At 44.6% G+C, this 14,843-nt stretch overlaps 1 protein-coding gene across 2 annotated transcripts in view; it reads left to right on the forward strand.

The window, feature by feature from the left end:
• Positions 1–12,178, forward strand: part of MIA3 (MIA SH3 domain ER export factor 3) — a 30,192-nt gene extending 18,014 nt beyond the window's left edge. The window contains exons 8-29 of one of the 2 annotated variants that reach the window (XM_054170282.1): positions 412–433; positions 2,430–2,518; positions 2,668–2,745; positions 2,986–3,096; positions 3,901–3,972; positions 4,150–4,254; positions 4,999–5,121; positions 5,237–5,360; positions 6,826–6,881; positions 6,964–7,054; positions 7,187–7,325; positions 7,973–8,074; positions 8,180–8,240; positions 8,365–8,400; positions 8,492–8,559; positions 9,082–9,179; positions 9,302–9,433; positions 9,640–9,708; positions 9,836–9,906; positions 10,055–10,126; positions 10,725–10,881; positions 11,264–12,178. In XM_054170282.1, coding sequence (XP_054026257.1) covers positions 412–433; positions 2,430–2,518; positions 2,668–2,745; positions 2,986–3,096; positions 3,901–3,972; positions 4,150–4,254; positions 4,999–5,121; positions 5,237–5,360; positions 6,826–6,881; positions 6,964–7,054; positions 7,187–7,325; positions 7,973–8,074; positions 8,180–8,240; positions 8,365–8,400; positions 8,492–8,559; positions 9,082–9,179; positions 9,302–9,433; positions 9,640–9,708; positions 9,836–9,906; positions 10,055–10,126; positions 10,725–10,881; positions 11,264–11,592 — 2,205 coding nt within the window. In that variant the 3' untranslated portion in view covers positions 11,593–12,178. Of the gene's footprint in view, positions 1–411; positions 434–2,429; positions 2,519–2,667; positions 2,746–2,985; positions 3,097–3,900; positions 3,973–4,149; positions 4,255–4,998; positions 5,122–5,236; positions 5,361–6,825; positions 6,882–6,963; positions 7,055–7,186; positions 7,326–7,972; positions 8,075–8,179; positions 8,241–8,364; positions 8,560–9,081; positions 9,180–9,301; positions 9,434–9,639; positions 9,709–9,835; positions 9,907–10,054; positions 10,127–10,724; positions 10,882–11,263 lie in introns of those variants that run through there. The other variant, XM_054170274.1, reaches the window with a different exon arrangement.
• The last annotated feature ends 2,665 nt before the right edge of the window (positions 12,179–14,843 follow it).

Raw genomic sequence — 14,843 nt, forward strand, 5'->3', positions numbered from 1 at the left:
TAATTTTGAAATCAGCAACTGTCACCTAAACATAACATGGCTTTAAAAGGATCAGGGTCTGGGATGTAAATATTTCTCTGTGTTTCCAAGTTCATGACAGTCCTTAGATGCAAACTGGCTTCCTTTCTTTGTTGCCGATTGGATGTGGGCAACTTCTGCTATCCTTTTAGTGACTGAGTAAACAGGCATTTACTAAGGCTCTAGGACCAGGGCATTAGCCTAGAGGCTTTTATTAGAAAACAGCTTAAGCTTGTTTGTAGTGTTATTCAACACTCTTCTTGGCAGTGATAGATGTACTTTCCATATGCTTCTTTAATCTGCATATAAGTGGTGGCTTTTTTTCTTAAGGGGAAATTAATGACATTTTTCACTTAACACTTTTTTAATGGCTTTTTTTTTTTCCCTCCATAGGTAAAGAGTAGAATATATCAAGGTAAGCTTCTCTGTGCTTTTCAGTGTACTTAATACTTAGGCATTTAAAAGTTTGGAAGATTTCTTCAGAGGACCAAGTATTTGTTACTCATCTTCACTTCTTTTGAATGAGAACACTAAGGTTATGGTGTAAGCTTGGCCAGTAGGTGATGTTTACTTGAACCTGAGGATGTGGGGTTTCCTTTTGGTAATTTGATCAGGAGAAACACTGCAGTTGGCACCTGCAAATGAAAGGGTAAAGAAAAGTTTCACTTTGTTCTACATCAATGTGATCCATTGGTTTGCTGGTGAAATGGTGGTGGGGCAGTGTGGTTTTGTCTTCTTACTAGCAGTGAACCTTCTTTTGCTTGTCATGTCTCACAAAAAGCAGCAGCTAGTTCCTTTTGCCTGTTTGGATTGAGGGGAGCCTGAATCTCCTGGGGAGTCACAGAGAGACCTTCTATATGTAGAGCTAAACATGCAGAAAAGATACTCCTGTGGCCAGCACCTTGCTTTTTACAAGAGCATTTCTCCAGCTTCAAGTATATGAAATAAAAGAAATAGAGGTGATAGATGAAATTAATAATGGAATGCAACACAAAAAATATAAAGTAACTGGCTTCACATGAGCTCTCTAAATCTTTCTTTCTCAAACTACCACTTACCAATCATTCCTCTCTTAGTTTCTTTGTAGTTGCACTGCAGTTTCCTTCTGTACAATTAATGCAGAATTGATGAGCTGAAAAAAACCCTATCATAACTGCCAAACAATTACAGTAATTGGAGGGGTAGGAATATCCTCCCACTCTAAAAACAAACAGGAATGTAGATCTCATCTTTCTTTCTCCCCCCCCCAAATATATGGTTTTGGGTGGCAGTGTATAGAAACTAGTAAAGCTGAGAACAAGAGAGATTCTTCAAGCATGATAAAGGTCATACTGATATTAAAATCTTTATCCAAAATAGAGGAGCAATAAGAGTGACCAAGATGCTTTAAAAGATGGATTGTATTTGGAATCTCAAAGGTGAAAAATTATTACCTCTTCTTCATGACAGTGGTAAAATTGGGAGAGACAGCTAATGCAGGGATTCTTGCCCTCCTTAGACTGCTGAGAGTTGTCTTATACCTCAGCAGTCTGTGTTGGTTCTCAACAGAGCAGGGCCCTCTGGCCCAGAATCCTGCGTGTGGGTGGGGAAGGAGGAGTAGCAGTTGCCATTGCACCCTGTGGGATGCAGTTGGAACAACCAGTGCTTCCTGTTTGTGCCTCAGGATTTGCTGTGAGGCAAATGGGACTTGAGGTGGTTTAGGATTTGAAGAAGAAGGGCAATTGGACATTCTTTAATTTGCAGTAGAAGTAGTATGTTAATGATCTTGGTCAAATCCTAGGAGTTGGTTGGCAACCTGTTCAGGTTGAGAAACAAATGCATGCCTAAAGAGCTGTTGCTTGGTCACAGCCCTTTGGAGGTCTGTTAGAAAGCAGTGTGGTTCCCTGAGGCTTTCTGATGCTGTCTGCTAGTTGTCAGTCCCATTTCTGTTCTCAGTAGGTCTTCCAGAGCTTTCATCCTGTTACCTTTGCTAACTAAACATTTGGTTTCAACATAGTAGAAAATGGTGGTTAGGGAAGGTGTTGCATTTCCCCCCAGTTGTTAAAGCAGCAGTTAGTCTGCTCTGACATCCTTGCTGCCACTTCTTCCCTTGAATGCATCTTAATCTGTGTGCAGCCAGCACCTTACTCTGCTCCCCTGTGCATTGTGTGACCAGCTTCTGTGACACGGATGCAAGAGCTGTATGCCTTGTGTCAGTGTCCCAGCTTTCAATGAAACCTGGAGATACTTGGACTCCTGCAGAAAGGGCTGACTGCCAGGGAATTGGCACTGTCCTGATTCATGCTTTAGTCCTGGAAAACGTTCCCTGAAGCTGTAGTAACGATAGCTCTGATTCCCCCCCACCCCCCTGGATATGAACTACAGTTACTGGAAGCTTGCCTTTTCTTTCTTTTTCTTTTTTTACCCCCTAGTGACTGAAAAGCAGCTTGCTGAAAAGATTAAAAACCTTCTGCAAGAAAAAACAGAAATCTTGGAGAAGATCTCAGAGTATGATCACAAGGTATCCTTCTAGCTTTTGCTTCCTGATTTCCTGGTTTTCATTTAATGGCACAGTCACTGCAACAGCTAATATTTGTGTTTTCTACTCTTACTGAATATTATGGTGACAGTTTTTTTTCCTCAGTTCTGTTTGGTTGTTTCTCTGCTTAGATAAAGGAAGCAAAGGAATCTGTGAAAGTGGCCCAAGAACAAAAAGACATTCTCTCTGATGAAACTGCAGGGCTTAAGGTAAGAAACAGTTAGTTGTCTCTAATGAAAGCAAAACCATCAAAAAACTCATTTGCTTTAGCTGATCTTGAGGCCTTGAGCCTTCTGGCCTAGATGAGGCTTTGAGCAGCCTGGTCTAGTGGGTGGTATCCCTGCCCATGGCAAGGGGCTTGGAGCTAGATGATCTTCAAGGTCCCTTCCAACCTAAGCCATTCCATGAATCTTTCATATTTGGTGTTCTGGTTTGGTTTTGTTTTCAAGGACACTGTCAAAGAATTGGAAGAAGCAAACCATCAGCTAGATGACAAAGTAAAAAATCTGCAGAAAATGCTTGAAACAGAGAGAAAAAAGAACGAGAAGAAACAGAACAAGGTAAGAGCAACCACACTTGTGTCCTGTAATGTTCTTAACGTAACCCTGAAAGCTGGTCACGACCTGATGGGTGACCAGATAGGGGCAGAACAAATGACATGAGCCTCCTCAAAAAGAGAACTGAAATGAAATTTCAGGTTCATCCCAGGCTTGAAGAGGGAGAATCCGTTTGTGGGTTTTTTGTTGTTGTTGTTAGGTTATTTTGATGGACTTGCACGGTTATGTGCTTTCACACACAAACCAATGTATTCAAGTCAGGATGGAGCCAGGAAGCTCCTTAACAATATGAGCTGAAGGTTTTGGGTTAACAAGAGATGTTTTCTTGTACTTGAAGGAAGCGTTTAGTTCTGTATTAAGTGTGAGGATCTGTAATTCTTGAGATACTTAAGGGTTTTCTTTCCCCCTCCCTCCCCTCCCCCCGCCTCTTTAAAAATGTGATGTTCTTTATGAATGGTAAGCTCCAGCAAGGCCTTTGGTCTTGTTTTGATCAAAGGCTGTTGCTAAGGACAGCAGCAGGTGTTGCTTTCATTCTAGACTGTTGCAGGTGTTTAGGGAAATTTCTTAGCCACAAATGGGCAGAGTCATGGGAGGTACTGATTCCAGTGTGCTGTATGTTTCAATTTCTCACCTTGCTGATAAGGCAGCACTGTGTTGCTCTTAGTTTAATGGCTGCTTTAAGGGGAAACTTACTGGTGTTTTGAAAGCATAAAGGGGAAGTTCAATTACACAGGTAAAATGATTCATCAGTCTAAGCCATGTACCAGGCTACTGCAAAGTCACAGCTCATCTCTTTTTCTTACACAGATCTCTGAAACCCAGAAGTCCTTGGAGAAACTCCAAGAGGCTATCAATGTGCATTCTGCAGAGCTTTCAGAGGTAAAGCATTACCTACACCCTCTCAACAGTCACACTTCTTGTACCTAGGATGTAATAGAAGACAGCAGCTTGTGCGCATAAGACCTTTTTCTTTTCCATTTTGTGAGGTAATATGTAGCTCTTCCTCCATTACAGTTTGACTTGATGTCTTTTTGTTCCTTTTTGCTTCCTGTGTAGGTGCAGCTAGCCCTTAATGAAGCTAAACTAAGTGAAAAAAAGGTGAAGTCTGAGCTTCAGCATGTGCAGGAAGAGAATGCTCGGCTGAAAAAGAGCAAGGAGCAAGTAAGTTATGCCCAGGCTATGCGACTCTGGTTCTCGTGTGAGGAGAGTGTGATGGCTTTAGTCCTAGTTGTCTTGAGCTTAACTTCAGCATGTCTCTGTTGTGCTAACATGGCAGAATTTCACATTTCATGTTATCAAGATGAAAGTTAACCCCCTTGCACCTGCCTGCACAGGCTCTTTGTGCTGGTGAGCCACATCTTTGCAGTAGGAAGGCTTTGCCGCTTCCAGAGATTGGAGTGTGTTGTCAGCAACTTCCCAGAAGGTCTGTGCAGATGTGGCAGCCATTGCATAATCAGAGCTGAGGGAAGAGTTGCCAAAAAGCAATTCTGAAGCTAAGCTAAATGGGGAGGGCCTTTAGCCCTGAAATGACAAATTATTTTACAAATAATTGTAAATATCTCTGTGATTTCCTTCCTAGATGGCCCTTTTAAGGAATGGGGCTTGATTACCCCTGGACTGCAGTTAATTCCTCATATTTTCAAGTGTATGAACAGTTAGGTTGTGATGTTGGGATATTGGCTGAGAAAATACCAAATTAGTAAAACCCTTTAATAATCCAGAAAGATTCCCAGCATCCAGTTCTACCAATGGACTAGTGCTGAGTGTGGTAACTGTGAAGCTTGAGCCTCTGTATCTGGAACCTGTGGTGATTGGTGATCACCAGAGCTGGCAGTGAAGTAGATTTTCATTACATCTACCCTGTACTAAAAACAAATTATCATCTTGCCTTGGTGTTTTGTATAGCTGCTGAAAGAAGCTGAAGGTTGGAGTGAGAGGCACACTGAGCTCAGTGAGCAGATCAAACTGTATCAGAAGTCTCAGAAGGACATAGAAGAAGCCCTTGCCTACAAGGAAAATGAAATTGAAGTGGGTTCACACTACTACAAGCTTGCTTTTAAATATTACACATCAGAAGGTACTTAAAAAGACTTGAAAAATGCAGAGCCATTCTTCCTGAGTGAACCTTTTATTTCATCCCCAGGTTTTAACTAACTGCATTATGCAGCTGAAACAGCTTGACATGGATTCAGCAGCTGAGACCAGGAAGGATGAGGAAGGGCGTGAGTGGAGCACAGGAGAAGATCTGGCCAATGGAGAGTTGCCAGGTACAGTAATGCCACCTCCTGCTGCTAGGCCAGTGGCTGAAGTGTGTGGTGTGATGGGGCACAGGGGGAGGCCTTGCATGTAGCTCCCTGTGAGTTTAGAGACTGCCAGCTTGAACCCTCAGACACAAAATAGCTCCTGACTGAAGGGAGGAGCCACTAAAAAGACCAATAACTGCTTTTAGGTTACCTTTTAGGGATGTTCTAAGTGCAATAACACAGTTTTAAAGCTGGAGTACGAAGGTTAATAACTAAGCATGTTCTGAAAGCTGAGAATCTGCTTTGTTCTTATGCCACATTTGAATCCTTAGTGAGCATTGTGCTTACCTCTAGGCAGGTAACTAGTTCAGGTGATCACATACTTTAAATCTGAAAGATTGAAATAGACCTTTTCAAAAGCACTCAGGCAGTTTGCCATTCCTGCTGTTGCACAGGGATGTGCTACATCTCTGCTTTGGGAAGTCCTCTTGTAGCTTTTATTTTCCTTCATGTATCTTTTCCCCCCCTGCTTTTTTTCCAACCATATGGTATGTGTGGGCTGGAAACTTCCACTTCTTGGTTTGTCAGATGCTATGTCCAGTACTATTCACATTAATAGGAGGTACTGCTCACATTAATATTGGTGTGGTGGCTAGGAGAACTGACATGAAGGACTCTTCTGAATGCCTTTGGGATTAAATCTAATAGTTGTGCTTGCCATGGAATTGCTGTGGTGGGTTTTTGCCCCCAAGCTGTGCTTGAGTGCCTGCTGTGGCCTCTCTCTGTCTCACCTGGAGGTGTCATCTTCATCAGTGGCCCCAGATTTCTTCAGAACACAACTTCAGTGAGGATGTCTGAGGAGGCTTTGGGCCAGGGATGAGCTCAGGAGGATTTTGGCCAAGGAGGAGATGAGAGGAGGGTTTGGGTCAAGCTGAAGCTCAGGACAGTTGTGGCTTCATTTTGGGCTGCTCCCTCCAAAGAGCTGCTGCCTGGGGTGGACAGGGCAGGTGACTTTCTGCACCTTGCCTCTGCTGCCAGTTGGCAGGTGACCCATCCTTGGTCTTCCAGGTGTTCAGAAAAGGCTTGGATGTGGTACTTGGAGCCATGGTTTAGTTGTCAGGAGGTGCTGGGTGACAGGTTGGACTCGATGATCTCTGAGGTCTTTTCCAACCTTATTGATTCTATGATTCTATTCTATGACTCTGTTGTGTGAGGGTGTGTTGTTTTTATTAGTCTGTTGTGGGGGGGTTTGGTTTGGGTTTGGTTTTGGCCTGGGGTTTGTTTTTTGTGGTTTTGGTGGTTTTGAGCATTTTTGTTGTTATTTTGGGGTATTCTTGGTGTGTTGTTGGTTTGTTGTTGTTTGGGGTTTTTTTGCTGTGTGAGAGATCTATCCCAGCTTGCAGTGTAGGGAGCATTATTTATAACAGTTGTAAATTTCAGGGCACTGGGGTTAAGACCCAGGGAAAACAAATGTCTTTTTCTCTTCTAGACAATGAGAGTGAGAAGATGAAGACACAGATTAAGCAGATGATGGATGTCTCCAGGGTATGCTGCACAAGATAATCTAATAGATGCCACCACATGACTGCTGTGCCTAAGATCATAAACTTTCTGCTTTTCTTTTCAGGTGAAAACCATGTTATCCTTAGTTGAGGAAGACAGAAACCTCCTGCAGTCCAAACTGAGCGATGAGGTAGCAGCACGACACGAGCTGGAAGGTAAGCTTAGCAATGAAAAATAAGGGTTAGGATGAAATGCTGTTTGCAGTTTGAAAACAGCATTTTAAAGGTCAGAGCAGTTTTCATTGCAGCTTCTTTCAAATTCCTCACCTACCTTTGCTTCTCCAACAGAGCAAATAAAAAGATTAGAGCACGACTCCTCTTCGCTCCAGTCGGCCAAAGCTCGACTGGAGAATGAGTGCAAAACCCTACAGCAGAAAGTGGAGATCCTTGGTGAACTTTACCAGCAGAAGGAGATGGCACTCCAGAAGTAAGCCTTCCTTTCTTTGCTTTTTGACAACATAGCATACTCCATCATAGGTACTCTCCAACTGCTCTTTGCTCAGAAGGATCAAATCATTTGAAGGTGTATTTGGAATGAAAGCTGGTGAGTTTTCCCACCATTTAGTGACCCTAAAGAGATTCTCACTTAACTATGCACAATGTTGCCTTCTAACATTAGAATAAAAACCCAAGAAGAGGAAGATGGATGGAAGAGGGAAATGGATGGCTTTGTGTGCAGATTCTGTGGTTGCTATGCCACATTGTACAGAAGTGTCAAGGAGAAGATTGTGGCCTTAACGGCCACAATTTGTTTGGGTTACGCTGACCTCAGTCAGAATCAGTTGGTTTAGATCTTTTAGGTACTCTCAGAACTTCCCAGTCCTTATTTTTCAGCTTTTATACAGAGAACAATCTCTTTTATACACAAAAGAGTCTGTTTTATACACAGTTTGTCTGTTGGTTTCACAAGACAGTATTTGTCTGGTTGGATTCAAAAGTAATCTCTTTGTTCTCTGTATTCTCACACAGTATCATAGATCTTGATGTCACTGATGGTAGCAGAGGAACACCTTGTGTTGGAGTTGTAGGTGGAGAATGGTGGAATACATGCTGCTGCTTTTTTCCCTGATGCAGGAAACTAACCCAGGAGGAATATGAGCGCCAGGAGAAGGAGCAGAAGTTGTCTGCTGCAGATGAAAAGGCTGTGCTGGCCATCGAGGAAGTGAAAGTTTACAAGTAAGCTCAGTTTCTGAAGTCTGTTGTTTTCCTTTGTTTCAGCTCTGGAACAACAGTCATTTAAATTTCTCTTTCCCCTCTTTTTCTTTTTTTTTTTTTCTACAGGCAAAGGATCCAAGAAATGGAAGATGAATTACAAAAAACAGAGAGATCTTACAAAAACCAGGTACAGTTCTTGCTTGCTGGTGGTTGTCACCTTTTACTGCACCATTCCAGTGCCCTGTAGTGAGTTACTGGAGAGAGTGGTTGGTCTGACACAGATCATACTAAAATACTTCTTTTCTTCTCAGATTGCTGCTCATGAGAAAAAGGCACATGACAATTGGGTAAGGATGCTTGCCATTTTCTGAGGCAAAGAATTTGTGTTTGACCTCAGGTTGGTGCAGCTAATGCAGCTGGCAAAATTCTCCCTAACAGATTCTTGCCCGCGCTGCTGAGAGAGCTCTGTCTAAAGAAAAAAGAGAAGCAGCCAACCTGAGACAAAAGTGAGTGCAGAGCAGACCAGTTTCGTTGCTCTTTGAACATGCTGCATGATGACTGGGAGAGGAGGAGCTCAAGCAGGGCACCTGTGTGTGCTTTAAATCATAGGATTGTTTGGGTCGGGAAAGACCTCAAAGATCAGTGGATCCAGCCATCAACCTAATGGCCTAATTAAACCATGTCCCAAAGTGCCATGTCCACACATTTCTTGGATACCTCCAGGAACGGTGACTCTACCACCACCTTGGGCAGCCTGTTGCAAAGCCTGACCACTCTTCCAGTAAAGCAATTCTTCCTGCTATCCAACCTACCCCTCCCCTGGCACATTTTTGGGTCATTTCCTCTCCTGCAATGCAGGACATGGCTGAGTTAGGAATTTTAAACCAGTATTAAGCAGTTTTGATGGTAAAAATAAGATTTCTTGGTGAAAGCTTTTGCAGCTTGCCTTGTTACATTTTATAACAAATATAACTGACATGTATTGTTTGAATAATTAAAAACAAATCTCTGTTGTTTTTTCCAATTAGATTAATAGATGTAAACCTAAAACTCACCATGCTTCAAAGACCACTAATTGTAAAGCCAACTCCAGGCAGACCCAATCGCCAGGTCCCCCCACGCCAAGGTAAATGCTGATGTTTCTCCCCAGTGTTTGCTCTTGGAGGCAGTAAATCCTAAACCAATAAGGCTCTGATAAATTGTAGAAAAGTAAATCAAGCATTTTTTTTTCCCTTTTCCTTGGCATAGGGCCCTTGAGCAGGGATGGCTCTTTTGGCCCATCACCTGTGAGTGGAGGCAATCCATCACCCACGCAGATGATAGAAGTTCCTGCTCGACCCCTTTCTGCCCCTCGAAGGGAAGGCTCCAGGGGTGAATTTGGTAAGCAGTGAAGTTTCCTTTCTGTGATAACCATCTCTAATGCTACCACCACAGGAGCACTAGGGTCTGGTCTTGGTTCTAGGGATAGTGTTCAGTATTGATAACTACTTTATTAATACACAGGTGAGTCATTTATTTTTAAGAGAACAAGAAATAGCTCAGGCAGACATTGATTGGAGTCTCTGGGGTTCTTGTTTCCCCTCAAGGTTCAGTGGTAGATGGTCCCCCTGCTCCACGAAGGCCACCAGAGTTACCTGGAAGGATGTCTCTTCCTGGTAAGTTACATGGATTGAAGCCACCTGCAACTGACTCAGTTTTGCTTTCAATTCCAAAATACAATTTAGAAGCCATGTTCCTCACCCCAGCCATGCTAAGACTTGGCATTTGTGGCTCTCTTTATAGACCTTGGGCCTGCTGTAGCATCCATGATTGTGCCAAGAACCTCCTCCCCTTCCACAGCAGTGGATGGAGTGGTAAGCTGAAAAACCCCCAACCTTAAGGAATCATTGAGTACTTGATTCACTGTACTTCCTGCTGATTCTTAACTGTATCATGTCCTGTCTTGTCCACATTCTGTCACTACCCTTATTTGCTGTCCAAAAAAAAATAATTCAAACAAAGCAGCCCTCTCCCCAAGAGCCTGAAGCCCCTTGTGTAACCACTGCTTCTTCACCTTCTGTTGAACCAGCTACAGTGAGTATTCAGAGGCTGCATATGGTGTTAGTCTGCTTTGATGGAGAGGAGTAACAGGCTGGGTGCTCTGAGCTGCCAAGTAACAAACTGCAACACTAACCAAGGGCTGGTACCTCTGCCTCACAAGGGTTATCTAACAGTTGCTCTCTGGGTGTTATGGAACTAAGGCAACAACATCTTTTAGGTTAAGGCCTGCAGGCAAAAGAGCTTTGAGTGACTACACCACTCATCCCAGGAAGCTGACTTACCTGTGGTGTTGAAGCACGATTCCCTCTGTAATTGAAGGTGCCAGGCCCTTTACCCACTTCAAAAGGGATTGAATTTTTCTTCAGTACAGCTCTAGCTGAAGGAAATTTGTTGTCTCAGAAAATGCACCAAGCATTCACTCCTAGGTACTGCGAGTGGTGCTCTGGGTGAAGGGACAGTGATGGTGCAGTACCTTTCCCTTTTTTCTCCTGGTTAAGGTGTTTTGAGGTGTGCTGCATGGGTTTGGTTTTCACTTTTCCATCTCTTGGTCTTTGGGCAAATGGTTGTGGTGTTCAGCAGTGTCAGTACTTCTGTGATGCAGTAACACTGAAAATAACCTCATCTCCCACAGGCTAATGCTGTTCCCAAAGGCCCACCTTCTTTCCCTGGGACACCTATCATGACTCCCCCAGCAATGGGCCCTCCACTTCCACCACCGGTTCGCTATGGTCCGCCGCCAGCTGCTCTCCGTGGGCACTTTGGGCCTCGACCTCTTCCTGTGCCCCTAGGTACAGTTGCATTGCCGTGTGCTGAACCTGCCCCACTGTGCTTCTCAGTAGCCTGCTGTAGAACTGAGATGTGCCACCTGTTAGCATGGCAGATGCTTCCCCCTGCTTCCTGGGGTGGAGCTGTCTTGCTCAGTGAGCTTGGACAGGTGGGGTTTTTCAAGCCTCTTTCATGCCAAGCTATTAAGGAGGCATTTTACCTCATTTAAACTGGAAACCAGCAGCCACAAGTCACTAGAACATAATTCATGGCTGGAGAGGTGTGCATGTGACAGTGACCCACACCAGAGCTGCTCCAAAAAATCAAGAACACATCAGGACCTTCTTCACCATTTACTCTGAAGCAAGATTTCATTTAATTCTCTGTGTTTTCCTTTCCTTCTAGTTCGTGGTGCTCCTCTGCCACCTCCAGCTGGAAGAGATTTCTTACCTGGCCCACCCTTAGGAATGAGAGATCTGCCTCCTGGCCCACTGCCACCTCCTCCAGATCCAAGAGGCTATGGACGTGGGCACCCTCCTTTTCAACCCCTAGGTCCTCCTGGCCCAAGAGATTATCCTCCAGGCCCACAGCTCCCCCCACCTGGCTCCAGAGACTATACACCTTCTCCTAACAGAGACTTGCCTCCATCAGGACCTAGAGACTACCCTGCAGGCCCTCCACCACCGCTGCCAGGCTCAAAAGACTACACACAACCGCCAGTGCAGAAACCCTAACTGCAGCCTCTGGTCAGCAGCTCAAGGGAATGGACCCCAGTGCACTTCCTGCGGTCAGGAGCTTAGGAAATGGCTCTCTCCTTGAAGCCACTTGTCTCATTTCAGTATATTTCAGCTTTTGCAGGATCAATTTTTATCCAATTGCTACAGACATGTGCATTTATGATCACCTTAAACTCATCCATCCTCTTGGGCTGCAAGAACCTCCTTCTTGTGCTGGACTTGAACCTCCTCTAAACGTGCAATAGAAAGGAAGTACCTGTGTGGCTAGTTTGGATTAAATGTAGCCTCTGTAACTGGTTGGTGAATGAACTGATTTTGTGACAAATGTAAATCAAATCATTTCCTGTGGAAATAATTTTTAAGTAAAATGCTATCTTACCTGCCTTCTCCATCACATCATTGAGCTGCAGTGACTGTAGGCCAGGGCTTTACATGAGGACTGGGAGGTAGTGGTGTGTGGGGTTTTGGGTTTTTTAAGTAAGATGTCTGGTCAGAGATCAGAAGCACAAATGACACTGTACTGAAAGGAGACTTACAATAAAAAGCAAAACTCCTTTTGCTAAACCATGAAGGCTTTGCTTCAGTGCCATTTTTTGTTTGGTGGCTGAATCAGACACTAGGGTGAGGAAGTGAATCGAGGCTGAGTAACTGCTGCACAAGTGACTGGGTTACCTTCCTGCTGAACCAGCATAGTGTGGGCTTGCTTCACAGCAGGAGGATGATGTGGAGGGGTGCAGCCCCCCTCAGCAGAAGGCAACCTTTGAGAAGTGCTTAGAAAAGGAGATGAATGTGAAGTTTCATCATCAGTTTCTGCTTCCCAGACTGGCTTGTAACATGAAATAAGGGTTGAGAGCTGAGTGTTCAGCTTGGCCTTGAAGACTGATTTAGCTTCCTCAGCAAGAAGGAAGCTGTATTGTGACCTTTTTTATGTCACTAAGCAGAGCAGGGGTCTGTATTCCATAGGAACCAGTATTGCTTTAACTGCAATTGCAGGCACAAGCCAGCAGGGAGTGTTGTAAGCGCTCCTACACTTGTAAACGCTCAGGGAAGTCTGAGGGCAAGTGCTAGCCCAGAGCAGCTGGCAGAGCAGGCCTCCTGCCTGGACACAAAGGTTTTTCCAAAGTTCTCTGTACACAAGTGAAAGAAAAAGGGAAAAATGAGGAATAATAAAAAACCCTACTGCAATGCCATTACAGCTTTACTGCCAGAGGACAAGCAGCCATGAAACTCACCCTCTAGGTGTTACATTCTTACAGTACAAGCATCAGCTTTTAGAGGAAAGACAAAGACAGAACATCACTGAAGCATAAAACAATACATTGAGCTTCTGGTGGGGGAAGTAGTGCAGTGAAAGACAGTTCACAGAAAAAACTGCAAAGGAAAGAAGCAACTTGAAAAATAGTATTTCACACTCTACAGCCATGAAGTCACCATCTGTTAAACACAAAGCTCCACCTGCAGCTTTAACCAAAAATCCTTAGGAGTTGACATTTCCTCTCACCGGAGTGGAGAGAGATGTGGACAGGCTGGGGAGGAGTCAGGCAGCCGACACAAAGGGGCTGTAGTTCAGTTGGGTAGCGACCAATGACATACACAGCAATGAACATTTGAGGTCTCCCAGCTCAGGTTCTTCCCCAACACCAAGCTGTGGGATGTTTGGTGTCTTCTCCCTTCCCACCCCAACCCCTGTTAACAACTTGAAGCCACGTGGGGCTGGGGCAGAGGGCTGGGGTGCTGTGCGGCACAGGGGGGACCATTGCTGATACCATCAGACACAGGAGGATGGCAGAGCTGGCACAGGGCCCCAGGACTGCCCTCTGCTGAGCAAGACCAGCTGCTGCAGGGGTGCTGGGTGCTACAGATTCTAAGAAGGTCAGAGAAAGACTTGAGCTACCTGGGGACCATTGGCAGGAAACACAACCATTAACCCAGCTTGGATTGACTTGCAGCTGTAGACTAAAGCTTTGCTCCATCCTTTGGCAGAGGTCAAAGGATGGTTGATTTAAGAACGCATGTGTCCCTCCTCTGGCCTGGCACCCAGAAGGCTGCACTCCAAGGTATTTCCACAAGCCACAGCGATACCTTTTGAGGGCTTGATATTCACTGTAGCAGAGGAAATACCTCTGGGGTGTCAGAAAGACCCGTAAACAGGAAAATTCAATTGCACTTTTTTCCCCCCCTTCCAACAGGTTGTGGATTTTGAGGAAGTGATGTGGTAACACCTAGGTACTGTCATCTCCAGTTGCACCAGAAGAGAGGGAAGGTGAGGAGATTAGGACATTCAAAAGTAGCTCTTTATCCTAATCAATATGGGAAAGCCAATCATGCTGAACTCCTGCCCTTTGGACAAACAACTATCATGAGGAACAGCAACACCCCTTCCCTTAAAGCCTAAATGAACATCTTGGGGTTACATGACAGAAAAGAGGAAGTGGTGATACATCAGCACCCAGACTGCTTAAAACAAACCTACTCTTGACACTATTTTGGGAGCTGGGTTTCGTTAGCATAGCAGAGGAGTATTTAGGCACTAGGTTAGATATGCAAGAAGTCTATCAGACTTTAAAGTACTGTATTAAATATCCACACAAATATAGGAAAGATTGGACTGGGTTCTACTTCTGTCCCTTTATTAGGTCAAAAGGTGAATGTGAGTGTGTCGTAAGCCAATGTCCTGCAGCTTCTTACACACCAAATAAAAAATATAGAAAATAAAGGCTACTCCTATCTACTTACATTAAAAAAAAAGGTGATTTTTAGAGGAAGTTTCCAGACTTGCACAACATGTGCAGAAAACTGCAGACAGTCAGTTTCCCTAAGAACAGCAGTCTCGTGTAAAAGGTGGGTCCAACCTGCCAGCCAGATCTACTTTACCAATAGCTCGAGAAAATGGATGCTGGGAAGGCTGAGGGGCGTGCCCTTGCCGTCACTGAAATGGCACAATAAGCCACCAGCACCACGTGGATGAAGCCCTGGAGAAAGCCTCTCTGCCTCCCCCTCCCACCTTTGCAAATCACTCTGGGACAAGGTACAGAAAGATCAGCTCTATTGAGGAATAACAGCAAGGTAAAGGAGTGGAACAGGCATTGTGTCCAGAACTCGGTAGGAGTGGATCAGGCAAGGCTGTTAACATTGTAGCTCAGTGTTCTCATCTGCACTTGTCCTCCTCCTGGCCTGACCAAAGCAGAACAGCTGACTGAGGAGCTCTTCTGTGGCCATCCTGCTTCACCCAGCGCCCTCCTCTCTCT

The sequence above is a fragment of the Dryobates pubescens genome, chromosome 2, assembly GCF_014839835.1.
Source record: "Dryobates pubescens isolate bDryPub1 chromosome 2, bDryPub1.pri, whole genome shotgun sequence".
Lineage (NCBI taxonomy): Eukaryota > Metazoa > Chordata > Aves > Piciformes > Picidae > Dryobates > Dryobates pubescens.